This window comes from Embiotoca jacksoni, unplaced genomic scaffold, assembly GCF_022577435.1.
Source record: "Embiotoca jacksoni isolate LCO1_2020_lvr unplaced genomic scaffold, fEmbJac1.0.p SCAF_113, whole genome shotgun sequence".
In the NCBI taxonomy this organism is placed as follows: domain Eukaryota; kingdom Metazoa; phylum Chordata; class Actinopteri; family Embiotocidae; genus Embiotoca; species Embiotoca jacksoni.
This window is the reverse complement of record NW_027185245.1, coordinates 427,710-442,239: the sequence shown is the minus strand read 5'-3', so window position 1 is coordinate 442,239 and position 14,530 is coordinate 427,710. Positions and strand designations below refer to the sequence as shown.

The window sequence follows — 14,530 nt, the reverse complement described above, 5'->3', positions numbered from 1 at the left end:
TTTTATAGTGTCACTTCTTGAACAAATCAACCTTTAAAGTTAAACTTGAACTGAAATGATAATACACTGGGTCAATTGGGAGCTGAATAACTAATGTTTGCACATTGAAAAGCACGCCAATAATATTTTCTAAAATCAGTTTCACAGTGTGTGCATGTGCTGTGAATTGAAATAAAACAAACAAACAAACAAAGATGTTACAGCTCTGGATTGTTAACTGGTAGTACAGTACAAGTACAGTTTCTCATTATCCAATGCAGTTCTCAGAGATTAAGGGCAATAATTACAAATGCTTCAGTATTTATTTTTCTTTAGATTTGTGAACATCTTTGTTTCATCATCATAGTGTACCTACTAATTTAGATAATTGTAAAAAAACCAGTAAATAAATAGTAGCTCGGGTCTTAGTCAAGTTAGTTATGAGATCAATACATTTTCTACTCAGAATAGTTAAAAAACAAACTAATGCCTCCCAAGTTACAGATGTTTACATAAAATGTGTTGATTTATCAAATACTTTTAATAAAGGCCACATAGCCTATTCATATTTTGCCACATGAAAACATTTTTTCAAGACGCACGATTTGCTCATTAGACAGATTTCAGGAATGAAATTATTTGGGAGGTAAGTACATTCATAAATTATTTGACCCATATTCAAATCTGAAATTCTGTAACTTTAACTACTTAGGAAACACCACATCCCAAAAGGGTTAAATTAAATAACTTTGATACCATTTTTTTATACTTGCCTCGTAAGTTCATATTTTAACGTAATCCACACAAAAAAAAAAGTCGAAGAGGAAAATAAGCCTTGTTGTAGTTTTGAGCACTTTTGTCCCAGTACGCTCGCCGTAGTGTAACATTAGCCTGCATGTTCCAGCATGGGTTGCTACTAGTGATGGTGAGATGAAGCCTCATGAGGCATCGAACCACTTCAGCCAATTGGTTCGAGAAAGGGTTCATTGCTCGAAGCTTCATGTGAACACGAAACTACCTACTGGCCAAGTGTATAATCACAGGCAGCTGTATCTGAACCACATGTGATGCATTGAATTTTTGTGTCTGTTATGGCTGTTGGGAATGACTGAATTACAAAAATGTATGACCAAATAATTTCTGTACATAAATTATCACATATGTGCATAATAAAATATGTTTTGAATGTATTCTGTGTGTGTAAATTTTCCCAAAATGGTAGTATCATATGATATGGCAGGTTGTGTAATAATGTTTTTCTGTCACTTTAGGAAAATGGCATGGGCTTAAGCAGGCAGAGGACAGTGAATATGCTTGTGTAACTTGGACAATGATGTACAGGACAGGGGACATTTTATTCATTTTTATTCAGAAATAACAGTTTCTCAACAGTTTTTGGTTTTGTGGATGTCCACATGTCAGAAGTAAGGCTAACAGCAGCCACCTTTTCCACTTTAGCCTTAGCCTTCTCCTTAGCTGACTCATACTTGGCCTCCACCATGGCCTTCAGAGCCTAAAGGAAAAAATATATAGTGCTGAACTGTGAGACACAATAAAGTACTCATTTGTTTCATGCATGCACCCATACATACCTGCCTTGTAGGGAGAACATAATTAGGATCCAGTTTGGACACAAATGCCCTGAATCCAACATCATCCACAATACTGAAGGGCTGTGTGTCCTTCACTATCATGGAGACGAGGGCTTCATCCACCTCCTGTTTTCTGGTGGCTGGTTAAAAGAGAATAAATACAGTGTCTGTTACCTGTCTTTATTTGCACAATAAACAAAAGTGAACAGGGAAAAATTGTGATGGTGCATTTGTAATATTGTAATGACTTACCTTGGCTGGGTGAAGCTCCAGTTTCCTCCTTATTCTCATGCAAGGCACGGTAACGCTTCAGCATGGATGAGGTGTTGTTATTGTACCCCAACTCACCTTTGAATAAAATAAGAAACTGTGAAAAATACCGTTCTTGATAAGCAAACCTAATGTGTCTGAAATAGAGTTAGATTTAGCTTACCTTATTAGGAGTTATCAAATCAAAGTGTTCCCACACAGGGGAAATCCTCCTCTTCCCAGCTGGCTCCATCTTACCACCTCTCCTTCTCTCCTCTCTCCTAAATCTCCAAACTATCTCTCTCTCTCTCTCTCCTAAATCTTCAAACTATCCAAACTCTCAACTGACCTCAACTCTCCACCAACAACCCACATTTTGAACGGAGACTGAGGGGTTTATATTGCTTGTCAAACCTCCCGGCAAAATCTGAACCACTTCCCGAAGCAGTCACGTGGTACAGCCGGGCAGCGTGGCTTCGGACGTCATCATTTTTGGCTCCTCCCCTAAATGAAGCAAGCCTCGACACACGCTTCGAGGAAACGCCCCCTCCGTTACTCGACACACGCTTCGAAGCGTCGGCACATCTCGTAACATCACTACGTTACCGTTCCTCCGGCTCCTGTTCCTCCTGCGGAGCTCCCTATCAAAGTCACTCCCGACTCGGAGGATTATTGACGCCGTTCCTTCCGCTGGTCTGCCGCCGTGTCTCCCCGGATCTGTCGGTCGAGTTTGCCCTCCGGACTGGAAGCAAGTGGACACGATAGGTGCCACCTTTTGGTTTGTTTGTTTTTGTTTATTGCAATAAAGACTATTTTGGAACTGATACCTAAGTCTGTGAGCTTGCATTTGGGTCCTTGTAAACACCACCTCCTAACCACCGCTCAAAACTACAACAAGGCTTATTTTCCCTTTTCGAGTTTTTTTTTTTTTGTGGATTACGTTAAAATATGAACTCTCGAGGCAAGTATAAAAAATGGTATCAAAGTTATTTAATTTAACCCTCTTGGGATGTCGTGTTTCCTAAGTAGTTAGATTTACATAATTTCAGATTTGAATATGGGTCAAATAATTTATAAATGTACTTACCTCCCAAATAATTTCATTCCTGAAATCTGTCTAATGAGCAAATTGTGTGTCTTGAAAAAAATGTTTTCATGTGGCAAAATATGAATAGGCTGTGTGGCCTTTATTAAAAGTATTTGATAAATCAACACATTTTATGGGAACATCTGTAACTTGGGAGGCATTAGTTTGTTTTTTAACTATTCTGAGTAGAAAATGTATTAATCTCATAACTAACTTGACTAAGACCCGAGCTACTATTTATTTACTGTTTTTTACAATTATCTAAATTAGTAGGCACACTATGATGATGAAACAAAGATGTTCACAAATCTAAAGAAAAATAAATGCTGAAGCATTTGTAATTATTGCCCTTAATCTCTGAGAACTGCATTGGATAATGAGAAACTGTACTTGCAATTCTACCAGTTAACAATCCAGAGCTGTAACATCTTTATGTGTTTGTTTGTTTTATTTCAATTCACAGTACATGCACACACTGTGAAACTGATTTTAGAAAATATTATTGGTGTACTTTTCAACGTGCAAACATGAGTTATTCAGCTCCCAATTGACCCAGTGTATTATCATTTCAGTTCAAGTTTAACTTTAAAGGTTGATTTGTTCAAGAAGTGACACTATAAAATGATGCTTGGGGAAAAAAAAAAGAGGCTTTATTCTATTCACTGACATCTTTCACATATTTATGAACACTAATACACAGTAAAATATTTCTATGTTAAAAAAAAAAAGCCATTCCTTGCCAGAAAAACAACTGCAGTCTAACTGGCTTCCTTTGCACTTTTATCTTCAGAAAGAATTTTCAAAGTTTGTGAAATATATACAGCATTGATACGAACACTTTTTAAAAACATTTTTCTTTTGCACGTCAGTATGTACATTCTTTTCCAACTGTGCATAACATTCTTCTGTAGCTTCTAACACATTATTGTCAAAATATAGACTCAATTACCATAAAAATAATTCAATTCATTCTATTCAGAAACAGTTGCAATTACTTCCATTGCTTCCTATTATCCTGGAAAATAAAAAAAGTAACTGAAAGCTTCAAAGATGAATTTAAAGCCCAAACATTTAGGAAGGGTTCACACGTGGAACCAAAATCTATTTGGCGATCAAATCACAAGTGAACAACTGACGATAGAGTTTGAATGCTCACATTTTAGTCAAGTCATACAATTAGCCACAGACTGCTTCTCTTGTGTAGATGGAAGATTTTATTTTGCTGTTTAGCCGAATCACCAATCGTGAGACAGTTGCCAAAATCCAAGCACAAATGGTCACTATATGGTTTTGAAATGCAATTTAATGCCAGGTGTGACCGACAGTCCATCTAAGCCAGAGCTACAATCAATCTGAAAATGAAAAGATTCTACACATAGGTCCTGAACGGAACATTTAAAGTTTCTATTAGCACTTACACTCAGCTGTAGAGTAGAAAAAAATGTTTACATAGTTATTATTCATTTATAAATTCAGAGTGAATTGTGTCATGGTCCAGGTTAAACATGTTCATATATACTTTGGCTGTATTTTTGAGTAAACTTGTATATACAAATAGAAAAAAAAAAAAAAGTAAAAGAATACAAAAACAATGATAGAAAATTAAAATATCGCTCCATCTTACAGCTTCTGAAACAATGCAATATTCACACCATGACGTGTGCCTCAACATCTTTAGTTTTAGCTTTACAAATATTTCCAAACTGAGGAGCTCACAAAGCTTGTGACTTTTGAAGAGACATCCATAGTCTCTTCTTACTTTTGGTAATAAGGTGGACACTCAGCCCACACTTCGGCTACTTGTTCAATGATAGGCTATTTATTCACAAGGATGTTGCAGGCTACGGGGCCTCGAAAGGTGAACCCCAAGTAGAAGGTGATGTTTTCATTACTATGAGGCACCGAGGGGACGTAGAGAGGCAGGATATTGAACTTCTTCTTCCGAGGACCTTCAAGATAAACCACTTTATCTTCAGTCCATCCAGAAACACATTTCAGCATTTTGGCAATGTCTGGCATTTTCCATGCCTCTCCACTAAGCCACATCATGCGTTTCACAGAGACTGAGAAAACCTTTGTGAGTTTTTCAAACTTTTTCTTGTGGACAAATTTATCCAACCCATTCCCTTTTCCCAGAAAGAAATGGGTGTAAATCCTTCTTTTTCGCTGGGGAATGTCTTTCATCTTGGTCCAGTAGCCTTTTTCCAGGTGTTCAACGGCCGATTGCACGATTTCATATTTGGCTTCTTTCTCCTGGTCTGTGTCTTGATCCTCAGGCCAGAATAGCAAGGTAAGCAAGAACAGTGCATTTGGCAAACATCTCCTTTTATCAGATGGGAACTGACGGCAAAGCGCCTGTAGATCTTTCAGAGGAGCTACTTTTGGATTTCGTGGCGACAGGCAGTTTAGAGAGATGTGGGCCATTATGTAATTCACAATATCCCTTTGACCAAAGTTGGCGTTGATTGGATTTCTGGGGTAGAGAGAAACGATATACTCAAGAAGACGTACTGCATCCTTTTGGTCGGTTAACTTGGTGAGGATGGATGTTACATTACCACCGCCAAGTTGATAGATGATCATGCGTTTTTGGAAAACAGATAGGTTGTCTGGGATCGACTGACCCTGTTTTAGAAGTGCAGTAGAATACGCTTCACTGAAGTACTTCCCATACTCAGAAGACTTTTTTGCCAACCATTTCAGAGGATGGCTTATCTTCTCTTCCAGACTTTCAGGTGTCTCATCTTCATCCTGACCATTGTCTGTCTGGAAGTAACTGAGGTCCTCTGAAATCCATTCCAAGGCATCTTGCATTATCGTGTGGAGATTTTTCAAATCGCCATGAAATGGTCCCCAGGCATCTTCAACCTCCTCAGGAATGTAATCTGTTACCAGGTACTTCATACATTCTGAATGGCCATTGCCTCTGTTTACAAATACTTGCAATGAAGAGATCAGTTTGAGCAGGCTGCACCCAACTTCGACTTCAGCAAAATATCCTGAGCTGTTAACATTTTCCATATCAGCAGCAGCTGCTCTCTCACATTCCTGAAAACACTCAAGGGCTTTCAGTGCAGTCGCCACAGCATCCGCTGTATTTTGGGCGGTCTTTGGTTTGTTGTCATTATCAATTGCTTTGCATTTTGCTTGGAACCATTTTCTGTACACCTGCCCTTTTGTGTGGAGTATGTACGAGTTGTTGGGCAACTGTTTAGCTGCCGTCTCTGCCCAGTGTTTTGCCTCTTCAAACTTTTCATCAGTATAATGAATGCGAGCAAGTTGCTGAGCAAAGAAAGGATCTTTGTGGAAACGCTCGAACGCTTCCTTGAGTAACTCGATAGCTTTGTCTGGGTTTTTCTCAATGTTACGCACATGCTCAATGAGAGGAGAGAAAAGACTATCATCTTTGTCCCCTTTGCTAATTCTGGATCGCCTTATCAAAAGATGTCTCAGAAATGTGTGGTACTCGTCCCTTCCAAATCTGTGCTCGAAAAGCACATTCTCGCAGAGCAACTCCATTGCCAAACTGCTTTGGGTCTGCTGGGTTCCCAGAAGTTGTTGGAGAATTTCTTTTGCAACGAGAGGGTGGATGATTCGGATCGATTTAATCTGTGTCTTGTCATCTCGAAGATGCAAGAAGACTAGTTTAGCCTGATCACTGAGTGACATCTCAAACTTATGCTGGCGAAACCTGTCCAAGTGGAGGGTTAAAGAAAGCAGTGCTTCACAATGGGACTGAGAGATGAATGAGTTTTGAACATACGTGTTCAGCAATGCTACAAAGTGAATGAGTTTTGTGACAACAGATTGACGGTCAATGTCTTGGAGCAAATGTTCCACAAACTTTTGAACGTATTCCTCACTGAATCCTTCACTCATCCAAACAAATGTCAGGATGAAGTTATGCTTATAATGCTCCTCGAGGTCCTCTCGTTTTCCAGCAAACTTTTTCTTCTCTTGAGCAGACAGTTTGTGAGTGACGGAGATGTTCTGTAAAGGAGACTCCCTGCATCTCCTCTGTGGATCATGGGAACGTCTGCAGCTCAACAAAATGAAACTTACAGTTTCATACGGGATTCGTTTGATGTTAATGGCCACCTCTAGCTCATGCCTGAGATTATCTAGATGTTCTTTGTCTGAGTCTTCAATGAGGAGCAGCACAGGAAGACACCTCAGTGGATCTTTTTCTTCATATTCTCTCAGATCAAATGCATGTTGTGCAACAACAGCAGCCGGGTAAGAAGGCTTCACAACGGCACACCTTAGATCTTTCCTGTTGTTCCACAGCACCTGTCTAGCCACAGTGCTTCCTCCACTTCCTGGGTGATGGTAGATGTTTATAATATTCACTGGAGTTTGATCTGCATTGTATTTCAAAGCATCTTTGAGAAGTCGGGAAGTTTCACGATAAGCATCTCTTTCAATTACCTCTCCAACATGCTTGTGCTCAGCAAGCCAGAAATTCAACCAAGTCACTCTTCCACCTCGGTAGAACTGGCCTTCAATGTTTGCCTTCTCCTCATTGATGAAATCTATGCTTGTTTCATCACAATGATTGACCATCAGAATTTCCAGAGAATACATCTGTTCCTCTAACTGTGTTTCAAGAAGGCATATCCCTTTCACAAAGATTGGCAAGTGTTTGCGGGCACATGCTTTTGTGGGTTGTACAAGCTGCAGAGTTGCATTAACGTGACTCATTTTCATCCCAACAACACTGGAAGTATTTACAGCTTCTTTTCCACATGAACCCTCTGCAAAGCTTTGCCACTTCTGGAAGTTTTCCTCTGATTCACAGATGCAGATGATGTCTTCATGGCCTTCCATGTCTGTGAAAAACTCATAAAAGGTGTGCATGAGTGGTTTCTCAACTGGTGATGTGAGAAGGAAAATGACCTGGAAGGTACCTTTTGGCAAGATTTGCTTACAGATTGAAGACACAGTTTCCCGCAAGAATGTCATTTTGGTCTTGATCCAAGTCATTTCATCACATGGAGTTTCATTTCCTTTGAAATCAGTGCGGCCATTACAAAAGATCCAACTAGATTGCTCGAACAGATGCAAGTGGCTTGCAAGTTCTTCGATGCTTTTGCCACCGGAAATCCTATAGCTCTGCAGGAAATGCATGTTTGCAGCATGATGATCAAGGTATCTACTGCATAGGCCTGATATTTTTGAGTCTGGGTCAAAGTCAAACACACAGAACATTTTCATGTTAAGGAGCCACTCGATGTTGCAAAGGTCATCAGGTGTGAATTTGTTTGTGACCAGTATGAACCATTTTTCTTTTTCCATGAATTTCTTTCCACTAGTCATTAGCATTGTGAGTTTCCTTCCAAGGTCTTGGCAGATTCCTGGACCGCTGAGGAACTGATTTTTCTCTGCTTCCTCTCTTTGAGCATCTCGATCTTTGACTCGCTCGTGAAAATCGCTCAAGTCTTTGTCGCTCACCGGCTCGGTTTTTGAACCCACCCGCCGCAGAATCACTTCTTTCTCAAATTCTACTTTGTTAACTGACTCTTTGAAGTTAGGCAGGCGGACTGCGTACACCTTGTTCTTAACGATACTAATTGAAGGCACGATGTCAACCTCTATCACGAACCTCTTTTCTGTACTTTGTAGATCCATAACCTCAATGAACCTTGGCGGTCGCACACATTGCCGCACGTGCTCCTTGTTAGAGGAGAAACTCCTTTCAATGTAGTCCAAAGCATCTACATAAATGTCCCTCTCTTTTACAGGGATCCCTTTTATTTCCCCATGCACGTACCCTGCATCTTCCTTGCTGTCCATGACACCAAAGTGTATTGTGCCATTTGATCTGATGTTCATACAGCCAGTCGCAAATTTAAGAACCTCTTTGGCAAACTTAGCTTGGAGTCTTGTGCGATCCAATTCAGCAGCAATGGCAAAAGACTTAAATTCATGGCATGGAGATGTCAGATTAAAAGCACCAGATTCAGGTTGCAGGACTCTCTGCTTTACATATATGAAATCAATCCCTTCCTGATCAAATGGACGTGGTTTGCAGTCATCCTTTGAAGTCAACGTGCATTGTTCCTGAGCAGTTTGTCTCTCCTCAACGATATCTTGATCTGTCACAGGAATCTGAGCTGGACGACCTTCACTTATTGTTGGATTGTTCTTCTGCTCCAGCTCAGTTTTTTTGCTGCTATTGGGCTTTTTCTTTTCCTGACATTTTTGCTGGGAGTGGAGAAGCTCATCTCTTCTTTGGATAATTAAATGAGCAGGCCCCAGTTTCATGCATATCTTTGACTTCAAAAAGTCCTCATTCAGTGTAAGAAGGATTTGTCCATCTACTTCTTCTTCGTAGAGCTTTTCTATGTAGTGCTCCTTCACCCCAATCGATCTTAGCCAGGTGCTGACTTCCGATTCTGTCCAATTCTTGGGTGACTGCTCAGGTTTGTCAGCTGAACAGTGAAAAGAAATACAAATCAATGGGTTTGATTAAAAGTGACAGTCTCAAAGAAATACAGATGGGATGTTTGGTGTAATTTTAGATTTTGTAATCAAATCACATGAAAAACAAAAGCCAACCACGTGTTAGTCTGTAATCACATTAGCTTCCAATATTGACATCCCTCTCCAGCACAAGCTAGTTCATTAATACTGGAGACTTTATCTACACATTTACACATCAAGTAAATACAGAGCAACGTTGGAGACCTGTTTCTAGCCAAGAAAACAAAACAGTGAAAGTGTGCTCTGTAAAACCCGAACAAATTTGCTAAAAAACATATAATTGACCAGAACTACAGAGTTGGGTAATAAATTGTGACCCCATTCACACTGTACACACTCATCTGACTCAATAAAATTAATATAAAAATAATTATTGCTGCACCTTTAAAAACAGATTGTAAATGTAAAGCTTTACTTTAAAAAAAAAAAAAAAAAAAATAGCTGAAGGATTTTGTGTTTGTATCGGGCTACATTATACCATGACTATTATATCATGCTGATAAAGCCAAATCTGTGATTCACAAGGGAATAATTTGCAAATTTACTTTAAGAGAAAAGAAAAATAATAAAGATAAATTCAGACTAAAGAAAACCAAAACCACCAAATGAAAGTATGCAAATATTTAAAAGGGACATCTCATAGAAACCAGTTACACTCACCCATGATTTCCTTTCTGTTTTTCACATTATCAGTGTTGGCGTTTACTCACAGTCACTTTCCACCTGAAAAAAATATGATACAGTTTTTCAGTCCATTATTATCTTGCAGGCTCATTTATCTTTCCAAACTTTGTGGTGAAATTTTGAAGCTAAAATCCCAAACAACTTTGAGTTCAGTTCATCCTTTCTGACACAGTCACATCAAGCTCCATGTAAAACGCTCTTGAATTTTACATTTGCAGGTCTACATCAAAGTCACTCAAGATAACAGCCTGGCTAATACTGGGTTTTTGAGCGTAAATACTGATATCGAGTTAAACAATATTTCAGCATCTATTCAAAAATAAAACAATTTTAATAATCACAAACAAGTTTCTTAAGGACCCTGTCTCGGTGTCATGTTTTACGCCGCCCGGGCATGAAAAATAAATGCATGCAAGTACAAAGAGAGCTCAAATCTAAGAAGGTAGGAGTTCTGGGGTGGCTGAATCGAACAAACAAGACATTTATTTACCCAGAAGACCGGTGTTCGAGTTTGTGAGAAAGCAAAAATAAGCGTGAATTTATTTTAAGTAATGTTAATTTAGGTTACACACATAACATATTAAATTCCCGTAACGTACCTTAAGTAACTGATACCATGATCTTTTTCTAACCCTAAGCAGTTTTGGTGTATAACCCCAAGTATATAGTGAGTGTGTCACATTTAAGCTGAACCATGATCTGTTCCTGACCTTCACTGTTGTGGTTCGGGCACCGACAAGGTACCATCTAGTGGACCGAAGGCTCCGTTACACGCTTTGTTGATATCAGGTTGACCATTTAGTGGGACATGAGGATCATATTACAAAATGGGTTTTTTTTATTTTGACAAAAAACAAGTTGCCTGCTAGAACAAAACAAAACAAAACAAAAAAAACAATGCTACAAGAGCTATGACAGTGAACAGAACATACATGAGAAAATATGACAACACTTTCAGGTTAGGCAGGCTACTAGAGTCCTCACAAGAAGAAAACTATAAATACATGTGTGTATTTTTTTCTATTTCTTTTCCACTGGAATAATATAATTAAAATGTAATTATATTGAAGCCTATTTTTTTTTTTTTTTATATTTAATGCAGAGGTCTTCAAATTTTTGGTTGATTAGACAATTTTTCATCTTTTTTCCCCCCCAAATTTAAATGTCTTTAAATATACATTAACATGAATCCAACATATTGTATAAATGGATGCAGAAGATGTTATCTTTCAGTCAGAAATGCACACATTCAGCGACACAAAGGAGCTCTCGAGGTGGGCACCGGTTCACTCAACGCGTGAGATGAGCCTGGACCTGTCCCTCCAAGCCTTCCGCACACAAAGCGGAGGACCCGCTGTGCCAATCACAAGGCCGCATGTTACACGCATGCTCTGTGATTGACCGAGAGCCTATTCAGTCCCAGCTGACTGAGATCCCGGACACAAGCTGCAATATTATTTGAAAAGATGTAAGGGAACAAAAAACAAACAAAAAAATCTCCCTGATACCAGTAGCAGTAGGCCACCCTACTCACTGTACCTCGCACATGTTTAAAATAAAAACATGAATATATGAACCTGTGTATAATTTGAATAGCTTAGTATTGAATGCATAATAAACAAGGTATGTTTATACATGGCACGAGGCCCAGTTTAATATAAAACACAATTTTATAATATATATATATATATAGTAGGGGGTCCCTGCTCCATCTCTCCATCAGTTTGGGGGTCCTTGGCCTGAAAAACCTTGAAGACCCCTGGTTTAACGGGACGTCGTAAATGTCGTAACATCCACTAGTGATCGTAAAAAATACAGGATATTTGTGAAACCCGGTTAGGCGTGTGGAAACTGTTCTCATTTAAATCACTAAACGACCACTAAAATACCACATTTTACACCGAGAACCAGGCTGCAAACTTACTTTGGAGCATAACATCAAGCGTATGTAGTAATACGCTTACTGTGATTACTGTATATACTGTGCATTTTATATTTTATACTGCTATTTACTGCTATTTTATTGCTTTTCTGTTATTCTATTATTATCTTATTGCTTCTGTGTGCTGCTGTAGCGAAAAAAATGTCCCCTCAGGGATTAATAAAGTAAGTAACTACCTAACCTAACCTAACCTAATATGTTTAAGGGTACACAGTACATGGCGCCCTACGTGGAGAGATGATTTACTATTATGAAGGCGAAAAACAAAAAACCGTTAAGACCGACAAAACGCGATCATGATTCTTACCTCTGATAAATACCGACAGAAGACAAAGACTGGTCAGTCAAATCCGGTTTTACGGAGCTGAAGGAAAAGACTTGCTGCAGCTCTCGACCCTTCCCTGTCGTCCGTCGTTACGTTTGGGCGGTCTGGGACCCACTGAACCTGCTCAGCGGCGCCAGTTTAATTTACCATGAAATGGCTGCACATGGTACATCAGGGCAGAACTATGCATGACTCGGGGGGTGGGGAGGTCACCTGAGCAGTAAAGGGATGTTAATCACTCCTTATTATTATGTAAATTGTTTTCAGTCACTCAGTCAGTCCAGTAATACTGCAGGGAGTGACCATTTTTACCAGAGACGGTATGAACAAATCACCCTAAAAATATTTAATGCTCAACAAAGGAAAAACAGACACCACTGAATACTGCCAATCACTATTAGAAGAAACAATACCACATCAGTGTCAATGAGTTCTTAAATCAGAGCATGTAGTATTTGTACTTTGTAGAAACGTGGTAATGTAACAAGCGTCATTCATGTCAGTACGACATGTTGTGGTGTGTGCTGTCGTGCTTGGACTGCGTTTATGTTTTTATGACATGCTGATGTTGTGCGATTCTGTGCTAGGCTATGTTTACAATAATACAACATATATGTATGCCATATCATATTACTTATATGTAAGTCGTATTATCAACTATTAATCCTAAGGTGTAGACGAAAGGCTGTGTTTGTGAATGAAGGTGTAGACGAAAGGCTGTGTTTGTGAATGAAGGTGTAGACGAAAGGCTGTGTTTGTGAATGAAGGTGTAGACGAAAGGCTGTGTTTGTGAATGAGAGTGATACTGCTGTGCCAAACCAAAAGGTCACAGGGGGGCGTCTGCAACCTGTGGGGTCACATACTGTTGTTCTTTGAGTCATAAACAGGAACAGACTGCTGTCCGGAGAGCTCCAGGGTGTGAAGGAAGACAACCACCACCTCCACCAACCAACAAAGGACACATCAATACACATGACTTTTTGGTTTCTGTACTACAAGAAGACTGGGTCAGGGAAAGTCAGGAGGTCAGACTTCGTGAACTGACACATACTCTGTTGTGGTCAGGGAAACATAGTCTGGACCCAGAGCTCTGTAAACTGATTATTCTGCGGCTGTTAAATAAATATCTTGAAGCCTGACATCTTCTCCTATTGCCTCATTAAAGAACACGCAGGACTGGGGGCTGACACATACTGGCTTTGTACTAGCAGGAGCCCAAGTCCAACAATTTGGTGACCCCGACGTGATGAGGACGGAGAAGTGAAGGCAGAGACTGAAAATAGGATCACAGCGGACATCTGGTCTACAATGACAACAGCGGGCGCCAACTGAAAAAGGTAAGCAGACACCTGTTTTAACAAAGTTCTGCAATTGGACATGATTAAATTGTGTTGTTGTCAAAGTATAAACCAAGTGTCCTAGAATAAACAACAGAATAAACAGTAAAAAAAGGAAGACAGGGGAGAAAGTCTCCAGGTCTGCGCTTGGATGCGGTATCCGGCGTGCCGCGGATGAGGTATCCGGCGGGCAAATTGGAAACTAAGGGAGAATAAAATCTCCAACAAAAATTGGGTGTACGAACCTGACTCTGTGGTACGGTGCAAAAGAACATTATATAAGGCGTAAACTTAAACAGGTCCGGCGATACAACGTGTGTGAGGTCATTCATTTTTCTTATGGAGAACTGACCACTGCAGTCCGATGTTGAAGTGAAATTAAAGACTGTTGAAAGCATTTAAATACTGGGGAAATGTGGGTGGCTTCCAAGAACTAAGCAAGTTTTATAGAGACAGCCAGTCTCAGCAAGTTCTTGTTCTGTGGGGAACAAAGGGTGGTGTTGGTGAAGAAGTGAGCGTGAATTAAAAGATTTGTGGTATCTGGGGCGACCCCTAGAGTGAGACCGGACTGAATTTATTCAGCCTAGAAGCTTGTCTCACTAGATCCACAAATTGACCTAAAGGAGTCATTCACACTCAATCTCCACGTGTGTGTTGAATTATCACTGTGTGGTAGTATTGAATAAACAGTAAAAACAAATTAAAAAAAGGAGATGGAAGGTGAATTTGATCGAGAGTGTGCGGAGTATGGGGGCTGTGGCCCAGAAGTGAATGTAGGAGAACAGTGGGTTCTCATTAGGATGCAGTTGAGTAGGGGATGTGACAAGGGAGTCAGAAAGTGAGAAATGAGAG

The 14,530-nt window shown here is 39.7% G+C and overlaps 2 protein-coding genes across 3 annotated transcripts; both read right to left on the bottom strand.

Moving 5' to 3' along the window:
* Nucleotides 1-987: 987 nt before the first annotated feature.
* LOC138194780 (E3 SUMO-protein ligase ZBED1-like) lies at nt 988-2,162 on the bottom strand. Of its 2 annotated transcripts, XM_069143758.1 has the most exons (4): nt 2,005-2,162; nt 1,824-1,919; nt 1,572-1,711; nt 988-1,492 (listed from the first exon to the last, which is right to left on the bottom strand). In XM_069143758.1, exons 2-4 carry the CDS (start codon nt 1,885-1,887, stop codon nt 1,334-1,336), a joined length of 363 nt encoding a protein of 120 aa, XP_068999859.1. In that variant the 5' UTR covers nt 1,888-1,919; nt 2,005-2,162; the 3' UTR covers nt 988-1,333. The 2 variants fall into 2 exon arrangements, with proteins under 2 accessions (XP_068999859.1, XP_068999858.1); XM_069143757.1 differs by having other exon boundaries at nt 1,824-2,047.
* Nucleotides 2,163-3,413: 1,251 nt separating this feature from the next.
* LOC138194778 (sterile alpha motif domain-containing protein 9-like) lies at nt 3,414-12,639 on the bottom strand. Its single transcript, XM_069143755.1, has 3 exons — nt 12,324-12,639; nt 10,051-10,113; nt 3,414-9,338 (listed from the first exon to the last, which is right to left on the bottom strand). Exons 2-3 carry the CDS (start codon nt 10,052-10,054, stop codon nt 4,723-4,725), a joined length of 4,620 nt encoding a protein of 1,539 aa, XP_068999856.1. The 5' UTR covers nt 10,055-10,113; nt 12,324-12,639; the 3' UTR covers nt 3,414-4,722.
* Between the last annotated feature and the right edge of the window lie 1,891 nt (nt 12,640-14,530).

What these genes read in the sequence shown, in the direction of transcription:
- LOC138194780 (XM_069143758.1), bottom strand. Translation starts at nt 1,887, where the DNA reads ATGCTGAAGCGTTACCGTGCCTTGCATGAGAATAAGGAGGAAACTGGA. An exon ending in TGGAGCTTCACCCAGCCAAG is followed by an intron (nt 1,712 to 1,823) that starts GTAAGTCATTAC and finishes TCTTTTAACCAG; the next exon opens with CCACCAGAAAACAGGAGGTG. An exon ending in ATGTTCTCCCTACAAGGCAG is followed by an intron (nt 1,493 to 1,571) that starts GTATGTATGGGT and finishes TTTTTCCTTTAG; the next exon opens with GCTCTGAAGGCCATGGTGGA.